The sequence below is a fragment of the Tursiops truncatus genome, chromosome 11, assembly GCF_011762595.2.
Source record: "Tursiops truncatus isolate mTurTru1 chromosome 11, mTurTru1.mat.Y, whole genome shotgun sequence".
Taxonomy (NCBI): Eukaryota; Metazoa; Chordata; class Mammalia; order Artiodactyla; family Delphinidae; genus Tursiops; species Tursiops truncatus.
Genome location: NC_047044.1, coordinates 7006271 through 7029980, shown reverse-complemented (window position 1 = coordinate 7029980; position 23710 = coordinate 7006271). Strand labels below are relative to the sequence as shown.

Here is a 23710-nt window from a genome sequence, read left to right as displayed (position 1 = left end):
AGCCTGGTATTCTAACCACTAGGCCACCGGGGAACTCCCTCCTTGCCTCCACTTCTCTTCCCCCCTGATCTTGCCATCACACAGTCCTGGAGTGGCCACCTGCAGATCTGACCAGGTCATCTTCCAGGGCCTGAGCATCACTGTGGCCTGGCCTGGGCCCCAGTGCCCCTGCAGCCTTGTCTCACCCCTCCCCCACAATACAGCCTGGGAGCCCCATGGAGGATTTCCAGAAAGATGCCACATTTCCTCACCTTTGGGCCTTCTGTGTGACTTCCCCCAGCCCCAGGCCCAGCCTCCCTCCTTTAACCCCGAAGGCTGAGCTAATGCTTCCCCCACAAGGCTCACCTCCAGCATAGCTCTGCCTGCTTCACTGTCCGGTGCCCCTGGGGATGGCCGGTCTCCCCAGGGCAGATACTGTGGCTTGTTCACTGGATAAGTACCCTGTGAATGCTCATTACTTCTCTACTTCCCAAGCCTCACCTCGTCCAGGGCCCTCTTCAGCTCCAGTTCTGGCTCCGATTTCAGCTCCAGCAGCAGGCCAGCCCAGGGCTCTTTCCTGGTTCCGGGCAGGAGCCCCAGGTGCAGACCCTCTTCCCAAGCCAAACTGGTCACCTCTTGGTCTCCTACCTGGATGCCTGAACTCCTATTCTGGCTGCTGTGTGTGGGAACTCAGAGTCCTCTGGCCCCTTCTGGAAGAAGCAGATAAGCTTCCAATAACCACTGCCCTCCACTGGGGCTCCTGAAAAGGTATATGTGACCTCCATGGAGTTGGCCAGAGAGGGGCCACACTCAGGCCTGCAAAGGGAGAGGTTTCCTCATGCCAGGGCAGCCTGCTCATTGGGTTCCACCCATTGCTGGAACATTCTTCCACATTCACCTGGTATCTTGGTAGGGGTGTGTGTGTGAGGGCCCATGTGTGTGAGGTGTGTAGGCACGTAGCAGGTGGGAGCTGTAGGAGGGCTGTAGGAAGGGACAGGTGTACTCCACTGAGGACTTGACAGTCTCCCAAACAAGGCCCCTTCAGAGGAGTGCTAGCTGCTAGTCAGGACAGGGAGGGCCAGCACCTGCAGGCTCGAGCACCTCACCCCCATTTGGCCCCTTTTCTCTGTCGATCAGGGGAAGACGAAAGACCTGGATGGACCACGACTTTGCAATGCAGCCTCACGGAGCCCCAGGCGCTGGAACCTCCTTCTCCCGCAGCCACCTACTGGGGCGCCCTGCCCGCCCCTCAAAGCTCCCTGGAGGGGTGTCGCCTCTCATCCCTGTTCTCAAGAAGACCATCCATCTGGATGCTTTCCCCCAGAGCCACATCCCACAGGCTTCCGGCCGACCAGGCCTTGGAGCTAGGGCGTGGAGTGTGCCCCCACAGGAGACTGGCAAGAGCCTGGCACCCAGGAAGCTCAGCTCCATCTCCCTAACAGTCCGCCAGCACAGCCAGGCATGGCGCTTGGGCCCCCTGCCTTCTCACTGGGAACAGGTGTCTACCCCGGGCAGGGAGGCTGCCACCCACAGAGGAGGGAGGCTGCCTTCTCCTGACTCACCACCTGTGACCCTAGTGCCAGGGGACAGGGTCCACTCTGAGGGCCCAGGTCACCCAGGTCTGGCCAAGCCCAGCAGGGTGCCTGCGGTGGAGAAGCCCCTGGTGAGCTCATGCCTGACCCTGCCTTTCCAATCCCGGTTAGCTCAGGGTCCACCAGGTCCTGCAGGGCCAGGCTTGGTGGGTCAGAGGCACCCTGTCCCAATGACCGCCCATGTGCCTACCAGAGCTTCTCCAGGAAGAGGCAAGCCCCGGCCCAGGGGTATTCAGAGACCCCGGCTGCATCTCCAAAGGGCCATCCCTGCCACGGGGCCTGCGACGGCCATGCATTTGGCTGCCCTGGATACAACGAGGCCAGGCACATCCGGACATTCATCCACGATGGCCACCAATAGGCCTGGCTTGGCTGTCCACTTGGCTACACCAAACACATCTAGACTGGACACAAGCACTGAGTTCCCTCCTCTGGATAGCAAACTGGGCTCTGCCATGGACGTGGCTAAAGCAGGCACAACCAAGCCACGCGCGGTCACGGACGCGGTGACCCCAGACCCAGAAAAGCTGGGCAAAGCTACAGCAGGCACAGGCAAGCCAGATACAACCACGGAGGGTACAGCCAGGGAAGTGGCAGCACCAGATCCAGGCAAACTGGACACAGCCCTGGTGTTGGCCGGGGCGAACAGAGCCAAGCTGGACATGACTACGGGTTCTCTTGTGTTGGATACAAGCAGGCTGGGCACAGCCATGCATTCAGCTGTGCCGGTCACCCCAGACCCAGTCACTGGTGAGACCACACTGGACAGTGTCATTAAGCTGACGAGATCAGACACTGTCACCTACCCATCAATGCCAAGCAGAAGCACAGATGCAGCCCTGGACCATGCTACGGCAGATGCTGCCACAGACTGGGTCACAGCGCTCACCATGCTGGACCTGGCCAGAGAAACCAAAGGTAAATGCAAAAGGCTGGGCTGGGGATGCGCTGGACTGCTGGGGTGTAGGAGCCTGGAGCTGGATTACGCTTGGATAGATCTGGGGGACTTTAACGTCAGAGTTGAATGAGCTGGGAGAAAAGGGAATGGGGTTGAGTGGCAGAACACAGGGGGTGCACCCTGAACTGGGTCCCACTCTGCCAGTCAGAGGTCAGGTTGAGGGAAGCCATCAGAAGGGGGTTTACAGGGGTAATTTGTGGGAGAGCAATTATGCTGAGTCTGTCCTTTAGCATCTTCCATGATTGTTTCTTTGTTCCCTGAAGAGCTGAAATAATTAGGTGATCTATAGGTGAGTCCAGCTTGAAAAGCAAACCACCTACACGAAAATATAGACCAGCACTTCAGTAAGTGGTGATTTGTCTAACAGTCGACACTGCCACGCTCCTGTAGATGTGAATAGTGATCTCACCCGAGACCTTCTAAATCATCCCCAGTCGGTCTTTCAGGAAGATGGTTGTTGCTTAAAAGGTGCCTCACCTGGAATTTTTTCTCGGTCCCTTACCCCCAGCCCTTTAGTCCTGAAAGGTGAGTTGGGGACTTGTAGGTTGGAAGTCCTACATAGAAGAAAAAACAGGTCAACACAAGGGCTAGAAGTTCATTTGGTCTTAGAGAGGCTGTGACACGCCTAAAGTCGCACAGCTGGTTGATGGCAGTAAGCCGATGGGAACCCAGATCTTGGAATTCTACTTTGGGCAGTCTCATTCCCAACATTTCAAAGGCTCAGAGATTCCGGGTCTGGCAGATGCTTGGAAGGTATCCAGTCCAGTGGCTTAACTGGCGTTGGGGGTTGTCAGCCCCCTTCTCATTGCCCTCTGCACACTCGGCCTGGGGGAGCCCACCCAGGCTCTGGTCTTCCCTCCTCCCTATGGGACCTCAGCTCTCCCTCCATCTTCAGCCCAGCCCTCTCTCTCAAAATGCAGGTGTAGACACCCAGTGGCCTGCCGGACCCCTCTACCCAGACAACTCCCGGGCATGTCTAGAGGCAGCCCCTTTCTTCCTGACTTCTGCCCTCCCTGATCTCACTCCCTCAGCTGCAGGCACCATACCAGAAACCTGGGTATCCTCGTCTTCCTCATCTTTCTCTCTCCTTCATCCCATCAGTCTAATTCCAACTCTGTTGATCAGTCTCCTCAGTCCTTGGCTGTCTGTCCCCTCCTCTCCCTCCCTCTGTCCCTGTGAGGCCACCCCCTGCCCCTCCACGCAGCTGCCACAGGGACTCATATATTTCATGGCAGCACTTCCTGCTTAACAGCTGTTGGTGACCCGCTGTTACCTTCTTTGATAAGTCCAGCTCCTTAGCCTGGCTTGCAAGGCTTTGGACTTCTCCAGCCTCTTAACTCTATATCCTTGTCTGGACTTTTCCCTGCTTTGGTGCACCCGGGAGCTCTGTTGTCCCCAGCACCATGCAGCTGTCGCCTCTGGGTCTCTCCATAGGCTGCTTTCCCTTCTTCCCTCGCACCTATATGTGCCTTTCCATCTTGGCCCTCAGCAAGGGCCCTCACACCTGCACCCACAGTACCCGGTGGGTGCCCACCACCCTGCACTCACAGTACCCTGTGCATACCCCACCCCCTCCGTTAGGACAGGCCAGCTTTCTGTCTTGACCCACCAGACCCAGAGCTCTTTGAGGACAGAAATGGTGACCCTCATTCCTGTCCCCTCAAGGCCTGGCAATATGCTGTCCATTCAAGTGGACTGAATGCAAGGATGATTTTTCTGAAGGGTAAATTGAGGCTCAGGAAAGTTCCTGACTAGCTCAAGGTCACAGGGCTCATCATCCCAGAGCCAGGCCCGGAACCCGGGCTCCTGAATCAGTCAGGGTTCTACAGGCAGCCGCGTCTGGGCAGAACCGCGTTGAACCAGCCCAGCATCCCAGCCACCGCGTGACTCTCGCGCGCGCACCGCCTCCCGCAGCTCCCACAGGTCCCCTGCGCTCCCCGCCCCGCCCCGGCCTAGAGGGTAACAGACCGGGAGCAGGATCAAGGGGGAGGGACCGGGACTGGGATGCGGGAACCATGCCCCACCCGGAACCTCGAGCCTGCAGGCACAGCGCCCCCGCGCGCCTCCCCGGCGGCCCGCAACCAGCCCTGGGTACCCGCTCCCGTGTGCGGGCGGGAGGGGAGCCGCTGCGGGCGAGGACGCCGAGGGAGGGGGAGGGGAGGGCCCTCGGCGGGGCGGGCGGGTCACGTGGTGCGGGTGGCAGCGGCGGCGGCGGCGGCGGCGGCGGCGGCGCGGCGGCGGCATCGGTGCAAGCGGGCAGGGGCAGCGCTGCGCCGAGCCTGCCGAGTCGAAGTCCCGGGCTGGCGCGGCAGCGCGGGGCGCGGGGACGGCGCTGCCGGGCCGCGGGCCGGGCGGGTGGGCGGAGAACGCAGAGGGGCGAGGCCCGGCTGCAGGGTCTGCTCGGCCCAGGAGGAGCCCGCGTCCAGCTCAGCCTTGCAGCCCCGCGCCCTGAGCATCTTCCCGGAGGAACGGAGACAAAGGAGGATTCATGTCCAAAGGTAGGAAGGCCGGCGGCGCCACCGGCGCGCGCCGAGAGGAGGCTGCGGCCCCCAAAGCCCGGCTGGAGATGCTACCCGGGGAGGGTTGATGCGCTGAGGAACCCATGCGCGGTGACATACGCACGGACACACGCACACACGGTGGCACACATCCCAAGATGTACAAGCCCGGAGAAATGCACATATGGAAACGCGGAGAGATACAGAGAGCCCCGAAGAAGCGAGGAGGCACCCAGATGCGCACAGAAAGCTCCACACTGGAGCACACCAAGAAGTGCACACACATGCACACCACGCACAGGTATCAGGACCACCTACAGCCAGACAAGAGACCTGTGCGCTGACACGTAGACCCCTTCCCCCACACATAGGCGCACACTGAGACGGGCACCAGCTGGTGGTCTCCAAGGGAACTCGTTGGCCTCCAGAGGACTGGGATGGAGGCAGGGGTATCCCAGGGCCCTTTGCTTCTGTGAATGGGAAAGTACTAAGATATCTTTTGTGATTCCTTTTCTGAGAGCCGGGGGCTGGAGCTGGGGTGGACTGGAATTGCCTCTGCGGGTGGGGGCGCTGTTTTGAAGGCGGCTGGGGGCTGAGGAAGACCTGCAGCTCCCCATGGAAGAGCCTCCCCACCCCCTGGATCCCCACTAAGCCAGGGAGGAAGGTGCTATTCTGGAAAGGTCCCTTCCCCCTGCTGCCACCTTCCCAACAGAGGGGTGGGGTCCCTGGGCCAGACAAAGACAAAGCCATTCATTTGCCTGTAAAAGAAAGCACCAGGGTCCTTGCTTGGCACGGGGATGGGGGGAGGTGCTGTTTCTGTGGGGACTAAGCTAGAGCTGAGTGGGGTGGACAATGTCTCTTCCTGGAGCACTGATGGGCAGGTGGCTCCCGGCAGGGGGTGCTGCAGACAGATCCCCTCCTCTCCAGGGGCCCTGAGAGAGCTGGGAGTTTAGGAGGAGCCCCCAGAACCACTTAGGCGGGATGGCATATTTGAGCTACATCCTGCCGTGGCCCCATCCTGAGCTCTTGCCCCCCCTTGGGGAGCCCCCCTCCAATCCCTGTTGCAGGGGAAGGAGAAAGTCTCGTAACAGAGTCTACCTCCGTGACCGTGGCCCACACAAGAGCCATCTGCTGGGTGGAGGTCAGCTGCTCTGCCAAGGGAGCAGCATCTGAGGGAAGAGAAAAGTGATGGCTCTGAAGTAACATCTGCCTTCATTCATTCATTGCTGAGTGTCTTGTTATACTAGGTTCACTGGGGCACAGAAATCAATAAGACGTGGCTCCTGCGCTGAAGAAGGGTGGGAACTGGCATATGTTCAGTGCCAGGTCATTGATGTCCATGCTTTTGTATAAGCTTCATAGCAACCCAGCAAGGTAGGTACTGTACCTATTTTCCTGAGGAGAACACTGAGGCTCACAGGGGTCATCCAGCTGGGAGTCAAGTATGGGCCATCTGGAGTTGGCATGGCGGGACCAGGGGAGCTGTAAGGGCAGAGGATGGAGCTGCAGAATTCAGCTCCAGAGCTGCATTTGTCCTGTGCCCTGGAGGGCTTTATGCACTTGTCAGGCACCCTCACCAAACAGTGGGCCCTTGGGGGCAAGGACCTTGTCTGGGGTCCAAAAGTGTCCTTGGCATTTAGTCTAAAGTTTGGCTGGAGTAGGCTCCCATTTGACAGCCTGTGGGAAGGCCTGGATGGGAGGCATGGGATGGAGTGAGTGAGTGAATGAATGTGATGACTAGGAAGTTAGTCGGGGGCTGAGGCAGCACAGAAGAGAGGCATCCACACGAGATGGGAAAGCAGAAGGTTTCCTGAGGGGTAGCCCTTGGGCTGAATGGCGAAAAAAGAGGACGAGTTAGCCAGGGGCTGGAATGGGCGAAGGGTCTTCCAGCAAAGGCTGTGACACAGTGACCCACCACAGGTTTGCAGTAATTGTGGCTGATTGTAATTGCCATGCGGTTGGGAGGGGCAGCTTGCCAGCAGGAGCTCTATGGGTGCTCATAGGTGCTTGATAGAAGAATGAAGGTGAGATCTGCTCCCGTTCTGGACCTGCAGCAGGCCTGCTGTAGCCCCTAGAAGTTGCCTGGGAATCTGGTAGGCCACCCCCTTCTTGTAACCAGGGTCTGTCTTTTTGGGAATGATCTTTGAAGATGCTGCAGTTGACAGACCAGGGCTGAGCAGGCCATGGTGAGGACACACACTTTATAAAAATACTTACAAAAACTCCCATAAATAAATACTAGACTCACTTTCCAGGTCTGTAAAATGAGGTAAGACCCTGCCTGCCCGACACACACATACACACCGATGGATCTATCTCACAACACAGGTTGTGGAGACCAAATGGGCTGGCTGTAGAGGCATGAGGGAGATGAGCAGCTGGGCAGGGAAAATGGGGCATTGGCCCCCAGTGCAGGTGTGCTGAGTTGGGTCCGGGAGCCACGTGCAGAGTGGATATGATGGCCAGGCTGCTGAGAGTCAGCTGCTGCAGGGCTGAGCCAATCTTGCTGCCTTCTGGGGCCGCCTGGCTGGCAACAGCTTCCTAGGAAGCAGGAGGGAGCCACGCCAGGCCCTGGGGAGGTCCTGAGACTTTGTCAGATTTGGCTGTGCCTGGGAGTGACAAGGAAAGAATGGTTTCCAATTGAGAGAGAGAGAGAGAGAGAGTCTTGCCAGGACCAGTGGAAGGACCAGGTGGTAGGGGTACAAGAACAGACTCCTGGCTGGGTTTGGGGGTGGGGGAGGGAGGTACTCCTGTCCCCTCACCCTCTTTCCCATCTGCTGCTCCATCAGTTCTCTCTGTGAGCCTGAGACTCTGCAGGGTGGTAACCGTGAACCGTAGGATTCTAGAATGGCAGAGCTGGAAGAGGGCCTTTGGAGAGCGTGGAGTCCAGTAACTGTGCTGTGTAATTAGTATCTGGGGCACCTCCCTCTCACGAGTGCTTTCACATGCACCACTTCATTTCCCCTCCTGACAGGCTGTGAAGTTGAAAGGGACAGGAGCAACAGGGTCTGGAACAGGGAGGCGCTGTGCAGGCGCTTCTAGGCATATACCTCGTGTGCAGTGCTCACTACAGCCTTACTCACGATCCTAACCGGTTTACAGAGTACAGAGGAGGAAGCAGGCGCGTGGGAAGGGGGGGTGGTTTGCCCAAGTCCACAAAGCTGGCAAGCAGCAGAGCCAGGCTCTTTCCACATCACCACACACCCCCATTTTACGGGGAGGGAAATGGAGTTGCTGTATCCTGAAACCCACCCTGGTGGACAGTGGCCTGATGAGGAAACACACAGATTTCTCTTGTATGTGAATATACCCATGATCTGCCAGACACAGAGGGATGTTTGTCTTTCTCCACTGGGGAAGGGCTGTGATTTCAGCCTCGCCTTTCTTTTGCTACCCACCATCCCAAGAACACGTTGTGTCATGTCATCTTAGGTCAGTGATGGCCCCTACTTGGGTCTCATCCTCTCCCCAGCAGTCAAAAGGGGAGACTTATTCCCCCTCAGACTCAAAACTAAGGCTCGGAGGGTGTCTGGGGGCACCTCAGGGCACAGACCTCCTTGCCTTGCAGCAGTGCTTGTGGAACAGAGGGGACACGGAGGCTGGGAGACAGGAGTGATGCTCACTCTGCAGAGATGGGGTAGCCCTATATGTGCTTCCTCTTTTTTTTTTTTAAATATTTATTTATATATTTACTTGGCTGCCAGGTCTTAGTTGCGGTGTGTGGGATCTTTAGTTGCGGCATGTGAACACTTAGTTGTGGCGTGTGGGGTCTAGTTTCCTGACCGGGGATCGAACCCGGGACCCCTGCAATGGGAGCACAGAGTCTTAGCCACTGGACCACCAGGGAAGTCTCCCCATGTGCTTCTAAAAGACAAGCAACTGGATCAGTGACAGGCAGTCAACAGATGTTAGGTCCAGTATCCTAAAAGGTCTTTGCCGTTTTTCTGGGGGAGGCAGGAACTCAGGTCAGAATAACCCCAGACATCTCTCAGATCAGTGGTTCTCAGCTGGGGCACTGTTGTCCCCAGGAGACATTTGTCACTGTCTGGAAATATTTTCGGTCATTAAACTGGGGGGGCTACTCCCTGCATCTAGTAGAGGCCAGGGATGTCACTAAACATCGTACAATGCACAGGACAGCTCCCTGCAATAATTATCTGGCCTAAAATGTCAATAGTGCTAAGGTGGAGAAACCCCTGGGTTAGAGACACAGATGTGGTTCTTAGGAGCAGCGAGGTGCATATGAAAGTGCCCCAGCGACTGGAGGGTCTGGGTACTGGTCCAGATTTTGCATCTGACTTGCTGTGTTCTTGGCAAGTCCCTCCCCCCCAGGCGTCAGTCTCCTCATCTGTGAGATGAGAGACCTGTACTGGATGTCCCTTCCAGGCCCAACCCTGTATGATTCTGTATCCAGAGAATAATACTGTGCCTTCCACGTGACCTCTGCTTTCCTCTAGCCCACCCCTCCCACCTTGGCTTTTCAGGGCTCCCGGAGACCAGGACGGACGCAGCCATGTCAGAGCTGGTGCCTGAGCCCAGGCCTAAGCCGGCAGTGCCCATGAAGCCCGTCAGCATCAACCCCAACCTGCTGGGCTACATTGGCATCGACACCATCATCGAGCAGATGCGCAAGAAGACCATGAAGACAGGTTTCGACTTCAACATCATGGTCGTTGGTATGGAGGCCGTGGGTTCCCTGGAGGCCCTGGTGGCAGGCAGCACCCAGGATCCCGATTCTTTCTCGAGGATGGCCTCAGCCCTGGCTTCTCTAGAATGAGCTCTTTCTCGGAGGAAAGATCTCGCTGTGCAGATCACAAAGGCCTGAGCCCTGTCTCCCCACAGGCTGGCTGATCCAAGGGTGGGAGCTGGGGGTGGGTGGTCATTGTGGCCCCACCAACACCTGGCTGTGCTCAAGTTGCCTTCGTGTGTGCGGCACACGGCGGGCATCACCAGTGTCCTCCCCTAACTTCAGGAGCTGGGGGAGGATCGGATGAAAGGTGGTCTTCTTTCTGATCTTTTGTGTGCTTTCAAGCTTAGAGAGAATTTCCAGGACACTGGTCACTAAGTAGGGTCACTGGGTCACAGAATGTAAGAGCAGAGGGGGGCCTTTGCCTGACCTCAGTGAGATATTCTCTCTGTTGCTGAAACTGGTATCTGGGCATCATCCTTCTTTCCTCCTCCTTTATCCCCCAATCCAGTCAATCATCAAATACGGTCAATTTTACCTGGTAAATATCTCTCAAGTCTGTCTACCTCTCTCCATCTCCACTGCTACCACCCTAGGCCGAGTGGATCTCTCCCCTGGATTACCAGGGCCACCTGACTCAGTGCTGCTTAAACGTAAGGAGCTAGGCCAGAGTGTAAATCGTCTGGAAAGTCTTGCTGTAAAAAACATCGGCTAAACTAAACATTGTGCTTGGTGACATAAGTTGATTTACTTTCTGGTGCGAACTTCTTTTTCTCCCGATTCTCTGTCTCCTGTCTCCTTCAATCCATTGTCCACCAGTGACTGAATAATTTTTCCAACCTGCAAAACTCAAGTCACACACCCTACTTAAAATCTTTCTTAAGTTTACGGGTTTAAATTCCTAGCCTGGCCTGGCACTACCTCTCCGCTGCTGTCTTACCACTTCCCGTGTAGCATTTGACTCCTCCCTTACAGGGAACAGTTCTCCTGGACTTAACATGCTCTTTCCTACCTCTTAGCCTTTGTGTATGCTGTTCGCTCTCTCTAGAACCTGCCCTCCCAGCTTCTCATGGGTCATTTGAAGTCATTCTTAGGTTTTAGCTTAGTTATTGCTTCTTCGTAGAAGTCCTCCTTGATCCCAGAGAGACTGGATTAGGTTCCCTTTGGCATTGTCCGCTTATGTTTTGTCTCCCTCACACCCAATGGCTCCTTGAGGGTGAGGATGATGTCTTGTTCACCACTCTACCGCCCGTTCTAGCAAGGTGGGCCGCTTCTCTCCCCGGCAGTGCCTGTGGCATTCGTCACGGGTCAGTCACTGCGCGCAGTCAGTACCGAGCCCAGAGGTAGCCTTTTAAACATATTAGGCACGTGGCTACTGCCAGTTAATCAGTTGGATTGAGAAATGGACCTTATTTGCCATCCCTGGTCTCATCCAGTTCCCTCCCTCCCCACCGTCCTATCAGTAAAGAGAAACTAAGGCCCAGAGGAGCAAACATGGCTGGTCCAAGGCTTCAGGGAAGAAGCACAGTTGAGTCTAGAACCTTAGGCTCCAGCCCCCTGCCGGGCCCATTTCCTAATATATGACAGGAATGCTCTAGACCAGCACACCTCAGACTTTATTGCCCATTTGATTCATCTGAAGTCCTGTTAAAATGCAGATTCTGATTCATAGGGCTGGGGTGGGGCCTGGGGTACCTCATTTCCTACAAGCACCCAGGTGATGCCAAGTGCCACTCATTAGTTGCCAGCCTTGCCGGTGTGATTCTGGTGCATGTTTGAGAAACACTGCTCAGACCAGTGGTTTTCAAATATTTTTAGTGTGGAGCTCTCCCTTGGAATGAAATCTTCTGCTGAACTGCAGTGTCAGTATGCAAAGTAATTCTGTCTTTACTTTTAGTATGATTAAATATTAAAAACTTAGGTCAAGCAAAAACAAAACCAAACCGAAAACCACTACATGAGACAAATGCAGAGGTTGTTCCTTTCCCAGTGGTCCTGGGGCTCCAGAAGGAGAGAATGTGGAATCCAACTAACATTCCCCCAGGTCCTTCACCAGTAAGTAGGAAACCGTTCCCACCCACCTGCTCTCCCTACTCAGCCCCTTGCCTCCCCAGTGAGCCATCAGTCAAGGGCCTGGATCACAGCTCTAGAATTCTGTAAGCTCAGGGGAGAGATACTAGTCTCGGCGGGTGGGCATGGGGTCTCCCTGCCTTCTCATCTTCCTCCTGTCTTGCTGCAGGTCAGAGTGGACTGGGCAAGTCAACACTAGTCAACACGCTCTTCAAATCCCAAGTGAGCCGCAAGGCCTCCAGCTGGAACCGGGAAGAGAAGATTCCCAAGACAGTGGAGATCAAAGCTATCGGGCACGGTGAGGACCAGGCAGGGACCCCGATGGGCATTGTTCAGAGGAGCCTCTGGCAGAAAAGGGAAAGAATGGGGCTTCTTGGAGAATGAGACAGATGAAAGACAACCTCAAGACAGAATAGAATTAAGCCCTAAACACGAGGGAGCCAACTCCTTAGACTGTAAGTCCAGGAAAGGGGGTGAGGGAATTAGAAAGGAATGAAGTAGGATTTGAGCTGGATGACAAAGGCTGGGTGGATTTAGACAGGCAGAAGGGGTAAGGACGGCATTTCAGGCGCAGGGAACAGCATGGACAAAGGTGTTGAAGACCCTGAACTCGACTTTTCCAATAATCAGTCCTTCAGAAGGAAGGAGCCCAGCTCCCCCCGGGCTGGTAGGGGCACCTGGTGTCAGCTGGAGGAGTGATCTCCCTGGTGCCTTTTTTTAAGAAATTTATTTATTTATTTTTGGCTGCGTTGGGTCTTTGTTGCTGCACACGGGCTTTCTGTAGTTGCGGCGAGCGGGGGCTACTCTTCGTTGCGGTGCGGGCTTCTTGTGGTGGCCTCTCTTGTTGCAGAGCACGGGCTCTAAGCACGCGGGCTTCAATAGTTGTGGCATGTGGGCTCAGTAGTTGTGACGCACGGGCTTAGTTGCTCTGCGGCATCCTGGTGCCTTTTCTGTTCACTCCTCAGTGATAGAGGAAGGCGGTGTCAAAATGAAGCTGACTGTCATCGACACGCCAGGCTTTGGAGACCAGATCAACAATGAAAACTGGTATGTCTGCCTGTGAGATTTCCACCCTAAAGACTCTGCAAGGCAGATACGGAATGTGGCGCAGATTCACTCACACTGAGAGCCATCTGCGCCCTCCCTGCTGAGGGGTTAAGCGGGAAGGCTTGCTGAAAGAGCGGAGGGGCTTTGTCAGGAGGTGAGGGAGGAGGTCCTCATGGGGCCCAGGCATGGGGATGGAAGGGGACAGTACAGAGGGAATGTCAGCTGAGGGATTGCCTGGAGATGGGAGTGGATCTGTCATAATAGGCAGGAGAGGCAGAGCAAGGGGAACTGGGGTGCAAATCCAGGCTGACCTGAAGGCTATGGCAGGGAGCTTGACCTGAGAGCCAGATGTTGTAGCCCTGGACAAAGAGAGGATGGGTGGAAAACAGGAGGAAGGGGAGTTTCCATGGAGAACCTTTGCCTCTGGGAATCCACAGAGCAAAGCTGCAGTCAGCGTCCCGCCAAGAAGGGGTGAAATACATTGCCCAGGCATAGACGGAAGGGTCGACTGTGAAAAAAAAGCACAACGTAAGAGCTGTGAGTTGGGTTTCATTCACTGTCTCACTGAGGACTGTAGCCCGGGAGACAGACTCTCAGATGCTTCTGAGGACCTGCTCTGAAGAGGTGGGCGAGAGGCAATATATGTGTGATTTCTGGCTGGGGGATACGGAGAGTCAAGCAAACAGCTCAGCAAAAGGCACGTCACGAGGATCAGATATCTCAGTTAAGATTTTAGTGTTTTTCTAAGTAGGGGAAGGTGCAAGGATTTGGGTCCATAAAATTTTTTTTTTTCTGAAATACAACTATCTGAGGGCCTGTTTTCCCTGTTTTCCCAAAGTGCAGAGAAGCCTTATCCTGTTTTTTGTCCTGAATTCCTTTCAGGGTATATTGTAGATCAGCGACTGCAGTGACTAATGACTTAATCCTTGTAGAACCAGATGGCAAGTGACATTCCCCACTTTACAGAAGGTGCCAGGCAGAAGTTTGCTCCCAGACAGGGATGGTGACAGTTGTCCTCTGTGAGGGAGCTGGGGTCTGCCCCAGACAGACAGGACCACTCAGCAGCACACCTAGGAACTGGCTGTATTGATCTTAGAGAAGTGTCTGGTTGCCTTCTTTTCTGGCTATACACACACTTCTGGACAGAGAAGGGTTATTATTCATTGTTATCAATGAATTGTTGCCATGACTGAGTACTTTCTACGTGCCATTGCTCTGTTAAGTACTATACCTGTTCTTTCTGATTCTTCTATGAATCTCTCCAGGCACCTATTGTTACTCTCTTTTTACTTATGAGAAAACAGCTTCGGAGAGGGGCAGAGATTTCCCCAGAGCTGCCCAGCTAATAAGTAATGGATGTGGGGAAAGTGTGCGCTGCTGTCGGGAGTGGGATGGGGTTCTGCAGGGTCCCTTAGCCCAGTCAGAGAGCTAGGTCCCCAGGGGAGCTCTGCCCTTGATCACAGGGAAAGCCATCCATGGGAGGCCGAGGGATAATAGTCAGCAGGTAACCTAGACCCACCAGGGGAGGTAGGAAATGAGATGGATTTGAGGGGACTGCTTCCTGACCATGTCTAAGGTGAGCTCCCAGGTCCTGTCCTTCTGGGACATCCATCTGCTTTCTTCCCACCCCCCAGCTGGGAGCCCATTGAGAAATACATCAATGAACAATATGAGAAATTCCTGAAGGAGGAGGTGAACATAGCCAGGAAGAAACGCATCCCTGACACTCGTGTCCACTGCTGCCTCTACTTCATCTCCCCGACGGGACACTCGTATGTACCAGTCCCACCCCCATTGCTGGGCCTGGCTTTAGTTTGCATCATCTGTGCCCAACCTGTAGTGGGTAACCGTTACCTGGACTCAGCTGGGGAGGGCCAGATGGGCCCCAGTGTAGTCACAGTCCGGTGATTCCCCAGAGTTTCTTGCCAGGAGAGTGAAGCTGACCGTCAGCCCCTGCGCCGCCCATTGGTGTTCTGGCACCGTAGCACGACTGTGCCGGCGGACAGAAGTTGGCTTATGTGCCCCAGATGCTCCTCATTTGTTCAAGAGATACCTGCTTTGCACAAGCCTGGGGTCAGGGGCAGTAAGAAGGGTGAAATGGGGAGGGGCTGGGCTACTGGATTGGGGCTGGTGTTTGCGGGGGGAGGTACCCAGCTGTAGGCATTTGGAGGGCGGCCAGCCCAGCATGAGGAGCCAGGTGTCTAGAGATGAAGACTGGCAATAAGCAGGGCATGCTGGGAAGTCTGGTTGTTGAGTGTCAGGCGGGGCTCCATGCTAGGGAGTACCAGGAGAGAACGGAGCAATCCAGGTAGGCGAGCAGAGGGCGGGTGTCTCGTGATTTATCACTAAGCCCAGCTTAGTTCAGTTCTTGAGAAGATGGCACAAGCAAGGCAGGCCCCCAGTGTTGGAGGAATCAGATATTCAGCAGGTTTTCAATGGAGGAGCTCAGGAACTCAACAAAAAGTTTGCGTTATCCCTCCCTAGAACCTGGACCCAAGGTCAGAGCAAGCCAGCAGATGGCCTGACTGAATGAGTCCCCTAGACTGCAAACTAGAGCCAGATGGGGGCCCCAGAGTCCAGAGGAAGCTGGCCCCGCAGATGGGGGAGGGATCAGGCCCCCAGATGGAGCCCTGCAGGACTAACTGGGGGCTGGGAGGAGACCTGTCAAAAAGTGCTGTCTTGTAGGCAGAATAGACACACACATGTAACCGTGACACAAGGACGTTTGGGTAGGGACAGCAGTCCACAGCTGTCCCCAGGAGAAAGAAATCTCAGGTCAGAAAAGATGTCATGAAGGCGTGGTTTGAGTGGGGCTTAAAGAAGGCAGGATTTGCATGGGAACCGAGGAGGAGAAAGAGAGGTGGTGGACCGTGTGTGGGTGGAGAGTCGGGGTCTCTTCTGCACATTGAGATGGTGGATGTGTGTCGGATAGGAAAGGGAGCAGCCTCTTGGCCTCAGCCAGTTCCCAGCCCAGTCCTCCTGTCGCAAGGGTGCCCCTGGAATGGTGGCAGTGGCTGCGTGGGGGAGGGCACGGTGGCTCTGACACCCCACCTTCTCTGGGCCCCAGCTTGCGACCTCTCGATCTGGAGTTCATGAAACACCTCAGCAAAGTTGTGAACATCATCCCTGTCATTGCTAAGGCTGACACCATGACCCTGGAGGAGAAGTCTGAATTCAAGCAAAGGGTGAGAAGGCCCCCTCCTCCTTTTCCTGTCCCCATCCTTGCCTTCCCCTCTTCTGGTCCAAGCCCTCTCCTATCCTTCATTATTATATCCACCCTCTACCCCGCTTCCCACCCAGCCCCTACTCAACCATTAAAGAGGCTGGACTGGTGGTATCTGGGGACCAACAGTGAAGAGAAGTTAGTGCAGCTCCAGCCTTCTTGCTGCCCTCCAAACTTACCTGCAAAGACCTCTGAACACACAAGTCACCATGAGCATGAGAAACCACTCCTCACTGTTAGGCTGCTTGAAGGACTAATTAACCAACTGCCTGCTAGTCCTTATTGTTATTTTCCATAAGCTCTATCCTGTGTCGGACACACAGGCGACGGGGTTGGGGAGACGCAGAGGAAGTATAAAGACAGTTGCTGCCTTTAAGAAACTTACAATCAAGTAGATTACTGAAAAGATGCTGGGTGGCTTCCTGGAGGAGGAGACTTAAGCCGAGCTTTGAAAGAGGATAAACAGAGAGGCTGGGGGTGGGGGCGATGCACCTCTCTTCCCTGCAAACAGGAATATAACAAGTATGGCATGAGCACTGCCCATGTGGAATCTGTTCCCAGCTGTACTGCTTGTCTGAATCCTAATCTTACCCTAAGGTGAACAAGCTAGACCCCCAGACTCTTCCTCATTGCAGGCTGGGGTGGGCTATGGTAATTGTAGGGTTGGGGCTCCCATGTGTTCAGGATCCTCCTGCTGCCCAGGGCCTCAGAGTTCAGAGATAACTGGATTATCAAAGACTGCATTCGTCCCTCTGACTTCAGCATGCACACACTTGCACACGCATGCACACGCACACATGGCCCTCTCTCCCCTTACCATGCTTCTCCTCCCCACCTCTAGGTTCGAAAGGAGCTTGAAGTAAATGGCATTGAATTCTACCCCCAGAAGGAATTTGATGAGGATTTGGAGGACAAGACAGAGAATGACAAAATCCGGGTAGGTGCCTGGGACTCTGTTCATCACACGGATGCCCGCCTTAGTCCCCCTGGGCTGTGGGTCACGTACCACTTCTGCTTTGCAACCTGCTCTTCCCTTTCCATACTCCCTGCCCCACCTTGCCTGACCCAGACCAGAAGTGTCAGGGGAGAGGTTGAGGACTTGGGGCGCTGGACAGGACTGTGAACCCTGCACCCAGGAAGCCAGTGCTCCGTCCATCCCCAGACCACACGAAAGCCTCTCGTTCCCCCACAGGGCCAAGTGAAACCAAGGTATGGGGTGATGGAAGGGCACAGGCAGGAAAAGCTTCAGCCTGGGGTCCACAGTATCTATACTCTACCAGAGCTCTGCTTGCCAGCTTCCCCTTCTATAAAATTCAGAGGCTTATAGGCTCTTTTTTTTTTTTTTTTTCCCGAGAAGAACCCTTAAAAAAATTAAATGTCAGACAGACTCCAATATGTAAAACACAAAAACAGAACTGCTTTGGCTAAGTGACACAGGCACAGCCCTACCTTCTGAGCAGCCCCTGGGGTATTTCCTGGGATTTTTTTTTTTTTTCTGGCTGCGTTGGGTCTTCGTTGCTGCACGTGGGCTTTCTCTAGTTGTGGCGAGCGGGGACTGCTCTTTGTTGCAGTACGTGGGCTTCTCATTGCGGTGGCTTCTCTTGTTGCGGAGCACGGGCTCTAGGCGCACGGCTTCAGTAGTTGTGGTGCGCGGGCTCTAGTGGCACATGGGCTTAGTTGCTCTGTGGCATGTGGGATCCTTCCGGACCAGTGATCAAACCCGTGTCCCCTGCATTGGCAGTCGGATTCTTAACCACTGTGCCACCAGGGAAGTCCCTCTCCTGGGAATCTTAAGGTTTCATGAAACCTGGCTTGGAAACCACGGACCTATGTGATTTCTAAGATCCCTCTCAATTCTAAACTTCTACTATTCCATGATTCTACATCAGAATCCTGAGTTCTAGTCTGAGCTTTTCCATTAACCACTGTAACCTGGGACAAATCACTCATTTGCTTTGGTCTTGAGTCTCCATCATCAAGTGTGGTAACCTGGTAGAAGCCCCTTACCTGATGTAGTTGAGACAGGTAGTTGGTCAGTTAATTGAAAAAATCAATTGAAGTGAAGAAGTTATTTTAAAAATGAAACCTATTTATCTTAAATGTTTATAAAAAGTGTTTTAATACATTCATTAAACATTCTTTTCATAGAGAGACAAGGCCTCTCCTTTGAAGGTAAGTCTGCTCTGAATGCAAAAGCAGCTCACCTTTATCAAGTCTTTCTGAAACATTCAACTTAATTTTCAGAGAAACAACTCTCCACACTGATATGTCCTCAGCTTATATAACAGTTAATTTATCCAATTGCAACAACAAGTACACACCAGGCAAAAAGATTTGGGAACAGATACCTGGTGGAGCAGAGGGGCCTACGCACATCAGAAAGCAGCCTTTGAGCTCTGGAAGCTCAGCGGGTGTGGGCCTCTGCCAGTGGGGGAGACAGTGTAAAGCTTCAGTTACTTTGGCAGTCAGTCGTGTAGGTGTCGTTTAAGAGGTCTGTCTTTCCTGGTTATCTCACAGGGTTGTTGCAAATCAAACCAAACCTGATAAAGCGCTGAAGGGCGTGAAGCATTCTCCAATCGTAGGGAAGCTGATACTGAGGTTAACCTGCTAGGCACGGGGAGCAGTCGGGGTTGGACCCAGGCCTTCGGACTCCCAGTCCAGTGCTCTTTTTAAGAGACAAGAGCCTTGCCCTTGCCATCAATGGGATCACTGAATGAGCTTCAGAAATGTGCCGTTCAAGGCTAGAGGCCCGGGACCGTACTCCATCCTGCCCTTGGAGGCCCAGATGGTAGGAGGATGACATGCACGTGTGTCTGGTTTGTCAGCAGGAGAGCATGCCTTTCGCTGTGGTGGGAAGTGACAAGGAGTACCAAGTGAATGGCAAGCGGGTCCTCGGCAGAAAAACTCCCTGGGGGATCATTGAAGGTAATTCAGTGCATCTTCTTGAAGAACTGGCCGCTGGTCAGTTTTGCTTATTTATTAAGCATCTATAGGTCAAGGCACAGTCCTGGGATGTAAGATATAAGATGAATGTCAGCCAGACCCTGCCGTAAGGGGCTTCCAGTCTAATTGGGAAGATGAGGCTCACAGGCAGGAAGCAATAAAAGTTGGATTTAGCACCTGACCAGGAGGCACTAGCTCAAGGGTCAAAGGAGTTCAGAACATGGAGAGATTATACGGATCGGAATAACCAGAGAAAGGTTTTCACATGAAAGGAGGCATGATCTGAAAAACTCTTGAAGGGTTGTTCAGATGTTGCCATTTTCATTTTATGAGGAACGGTGTGACCTTGAGAAGGTCACAATGATTCTGAAAGTTCTCAGAGAATCACTTCAGTTGATCACATTCATTATGATACCCCTCGGAGGGGAGCAGGGTAGGCGTGGCCGTTCTCAGAACATCCGTCCTGAGGCACTTGAGTCTCAGACAGGTTAAGTGTCCTGTCCAAGATGACATGACTTGTTAGTGGTGAACCTTGGATTTTAGACCCAGATACTTTGATTCCAAAACCAGGTTCATCCCATTATATCGTGTTGTCTCTCATTTTTCTATGACCCTTTGTGGGGATTTTTTAAAAAATAGCTTTTTCTCATCATCTGCCTTGAATCATGAGAATATCTGCCCTACCCATTAGATTGTGAGACAAGAGCGTTTGTGGCTTAATCCTCTTCTGCTTCCACAGTCTTTGGCAAGTGATTTGCAAATCGTAGGCACTCAGTCTATGTTGAATTAAATTTATCAAACGCCATCGTGACCTTTTTAAGATGGCGTCGTTACTTTCTATGTGTGTTACTGTCTTCCAATCAGATTATGAGCTCCTCAAAGATAGGAATTGTGTCTTAGGCCTTTGACAGGTTTCTTAGACTCCCTGTGTATTAGTTTCCTTTTCTATAAAATGGGCAATACAATAGCGCTTATTCCACAGAGTCTAGAGTAGTATTGCGCCCCTGTAGCTACTTAATGAATACTTGTTCAATGAGTGAAATCCAATGCACTGAAGTGCCAAGATGAGCACACCTCTGAAAGGGTGACCATAGCCTGCCCCGTGGCTCCCTCCTAAATGCCTCCATGACCTGAACAGAAATTCACCGGCTGGTGTTGCAGCATTAGTGAAATGACCACCTGTTTTTTTTTTTGTTGTTCACAGTGGAAAACCTCAACCACTGTGAGTTTGCCCTGCTTCGAGACTTTGTCATCAGGTAAGATGCACCCCTCCCGTCAGATGGCAGGTTTAATTATTTGGGGTCTGGAGGCCGTCTGTTCAGATCGACTTCCTCAGTCCCCAGGTCTCTCTGACAGAGCTTTCTGCTCCAGTCCCAGCTCGCGTCTCAAAGGAAAAGGGGCTCAAGAGGTATCATGGGCTCTCTGGAGTGGGTCCAGGCCATGGACGCGATGTGTGGACCTCAGACGTGGGTCCCCTCTTCCTCCTGCCGCCGCTAATCACATCCCTCTCTCTTCTCGCCCTGTGTCCTTCAGGACCCACCTCCAGGACCTCAAGGAAGTGACACACAACATCCACTATGAGACCTACAGGGCCAAGCGGCTCAATGACAATGGAGGCCTCCCCCCGGTGAGCGTGGACACAGAGGAAAGCCACGACAGTAACCCATGACGACCCTTTCTCTGTATCATCACACATACCCACTTCTCCATGCACACACATCCCCAAACCACCACCAACCACCTTCTTCCTTTCTCTCCTGTCCCACAGGCCTATCTGGTAATTGTGGAGCATCTTGTCTACAGTGTATGTGTGTGTATGTGTGTGAGTGTGTGTGTGTGTCTGGTAAAAGTGTGTGTGTGTGTGAGATTGTGTGTGTGTATGTGTGTGCACCTGTGCAGGGGTGAGGTATTTTTACTGCCCTCCCTGGAAAGTCCCTTGTAAGTTTGGTTCCTCCATGGCTGTCCATTATCTGTCTCCTTTCCTTGTGTCCCAGAACAAAGCCGTGTGCCTCACTCAAGTGGTCTGGGGGAGGTTTAATTTAAAAATGATGGGAGCAGGTGAGCCACAGGTAATGCTTTCTTACCTCTGAAACCCACCTGCAAACAGGGACTGCAGAGATTCTCCAAGGACAGTCTGTGGAGCTAGACCTGGGAGGGGACGGGGAGTTGATGACTTAACCCTCTCTGTAAGTCCGGGTTGGTCTGGGGTAAGGCTAGGACTATTTTGGAAAAGAAAGATCAGGGGAGAGCAGAGAAGTAGCCCAGAGCTGGGCTCCTGCAGAAAGAAGTAGTACCTAGAAGTGGAGGAGAGAGCTCTACCCTTTGGTCCGTGTCGCGTTCACTGTCCGAAAGCTACTACCTGTCACCACCAAAGACTGCTTGCTTTCCGCACTCCCCTTGCCTCGCTCCCCTCGGCTTCCACTTCCTCTCTTTTCCCCCTTGCCCTCCTTCCTTCATTCTACCCCCTCTGACTTTTCACTTCTTTTTACCCTAATCCACTTTAGCTTCATTTCTATATTTAGGATTTATGCCCAGTCTACTTCCCAAAACGACTTTAGGCCACTTAAAATAAAATCATCACTTAAATCACAGGACAGTACAAACTGAGATTTCAAGAGAAATTGGATTTATAGAGAGGCATGGGAAAGAAAGTTTCTGCGGTCGAGCGCTGAAAATGGCCCCGAGCTTGTGGGCAGCCCAGCAAAGGAGGAGACACAGCGAGTTATGCGGTGCCCACTGGTTAAAGAAGCACATGTGCTGGTCAAGTGAGACAACCTGTTTTAGGCATTAAGTTCTAGAAGAACTGAGTCTAAAGTATCAAGAACAATATACAGTATTTGTCTTTCTTGGTAGTTTGGCAATTTAAAACCACACCTCCCTTCTCTCCATCAGGATTCTTCCTCCTTAAAGCTGGCTTCTGTTTCTCTCTTCTTCTTGTGTATACTTGACCCCCACCCTTTACTTCTCTTCTATTCTCTCTCTGTCTCACTGTCTCTCTCATGTTGAAGCTAATTGCATTTTTGTCTGTCTTTCTCTGCTTTTCCCCAGTTCCTCTTCCTGACCCCTGTAGACATTCCCAGTGATAGCCACAATCATACATGTAGCCTTTTCTTGCCTTTCCCTTCAGCCCTGTATTTATTAATGCATATATTTCCCCTGTTGTTTTACAAACAAGTTACTCTTTCTCCTATAGTCTGTAAGGTGGCTGAAATTTGGGGCTGGGGAAACAGTTTAGCCTTAGGCAAGGGAAAACAAGTGATACAGTTTACAGTAACCTCTTACAACCTCCTGTTCCATCTCCTGGTCTAACCCTAGGTGTTTTACTGGTCCCCTGCAGATCCCAGCGTTGATAGTCCCTTATCACTCAGGTGCTAGGAGAACACATAGACTTAAGACCAAGATTCAGTGGACCAGGAGAAAGAGGCAGGTGATCTGTTGCCAGTGGCCCAAAACTCATGGTCACAGTCTTTCCTGGAAGCACCTTACCAATCCAACCCACATCTTCCCTCACCCACAAAGTTATTCGAGGCAGGATAGAAGAGCGGCAGGGTCAGAGCCCAGAGGTTGCTACATTTCAACAGAAGAGGGATCCCTGGCTTATATGGAAATGTGGGACTAGACACCTCGGCCTAGCGGGGAAGGTCTAGGGGTGAGGGGGGGGCATTAGAGAGGCTGAGTAGGAGACTGATGCTTGGCGCCCCTAAATCATGATCTCAGCCTCCCTGGAGAAGCTGTTTTATATGTCTGCTGCCAGCTGCTGGTCTCCACACCCTCAACCGTTCTCAACCCCCCCGCAGGGAGAAGGCCTCCTGGGCATTGTCCTTCCACCTGTGCCAGCTACCCCCTGTCCCACTGCAGAATGAAGGCCATTTCAAGCGCCGCTCCTCCCTCCATTCCTCTCAGCTGTTATTGCTGCAGGGCCACGCCCTTTTTAGTGCTGTGTGTGTCCAGCCAACACCACGGCCCCTCTCAGCCCTCAGCCGGTGGGAGGGGCCGGCTGCCCCTTTAGGACAGTTGCTTCTTCCATTCATCCAAACCACCCCTCTCCTCCCAGTGGAATGGAGTTCTCGCCAGCACTGCCCTCCTCCATCATCTGTGTCAGCTGGTCCTAGCCCATCTGTAGGGTGAAAGAGCTCACCAAGAGCTCCTTCTGCCCTTGCAAACCCATACCGGCTACTTGTAACCATCTCCAAGGGAAATGGCATTGTTCCCTGTCCATTCATCTGCATGAGCTACTCTTGGCTTCCTTAGAGGGTCAAGAAAGCAACTTTTCTCCTTGTTGGATTTGTTGACGTCAGCTGTGTGAGCCCCAAGGTGGGACGAGGGTGCCTCCTTCATTGCTCAAAGCTTATTTATAAGGGTGGGTCACTACAGATCTGGGGGAGCAAGGGCTAGGATCACTTTTTAAAAAAATCACTGCTTGTGGCTGGCCGGGAGGGTAGTCACACACCCTCCCTGCCCCATAATGCAGCCACTTAGGGAGCATGGTTTTCCTGAGACATTCCTGGAGTTGACTTCCTTATCCTCAAACTTTAAATAAGAACTAAATGCACACACAAAACTCCAGAAAGTCACAGGATGTGAACTCTAGGAGGAAAAAAGCACCCTTCTGTCCACTTAGCAATAAGAGGGAATCTCTTCCCACCCACCCTGACTACTCTACCCCACCCCCTCCCCCACTCCGTTAACGTGAGTAATGAATCAGCCTGGCCA

The 23710-nt window shown here is 53.3% G+C and overlaps 1 protein-coding gene across 9 annotated transcripts; it reads left to right on the top strand.

The window, feature by feature from the left end:
• Positions 1–1135: 1135 nt before the first annotated feature.
• Positions 1136–23652, top strand: SEPTIN3 (septin 3). Of its 9 annotated transcripts, none has more exons than XM_033865927.2 (11): positions 1136–2489; positions 9512–9703; positions 11954–12082; positions 12750–12831; positions 14466–14603; positions 15899–16016; positions 16896–16991; positions 18880–18979; positions 20202–20253; positions 20531–20624; positions 22795–23652. In XM_033865927.2, exons 1-11 carry the CDS (start codon positions 1136–1138, stop codon positions 22858–22860), a joined length of 2421 nt encoding a protein of 806 aa, XP_033721818.1. In that variant the 3' UTR covers positions 22861–23652. The 9 variants fall into 9 exon arrangements, with proteins under 9 accessions (XP_033721818.1, XP_073644213.1, XP_073644212.1 ...); XM_019944233.3 differs by lacking the exon at positions 1136–2489 and adding an exon at positions 4751–5027 and having other exon boundaries at positions 18883–18979; XM_004315171.4 differs by lacking the exon at positions 1136–2489 and adding an exon at positions 4752–5027.
• Positions 23653–23710: the final 58 nt, after the last annotated feature.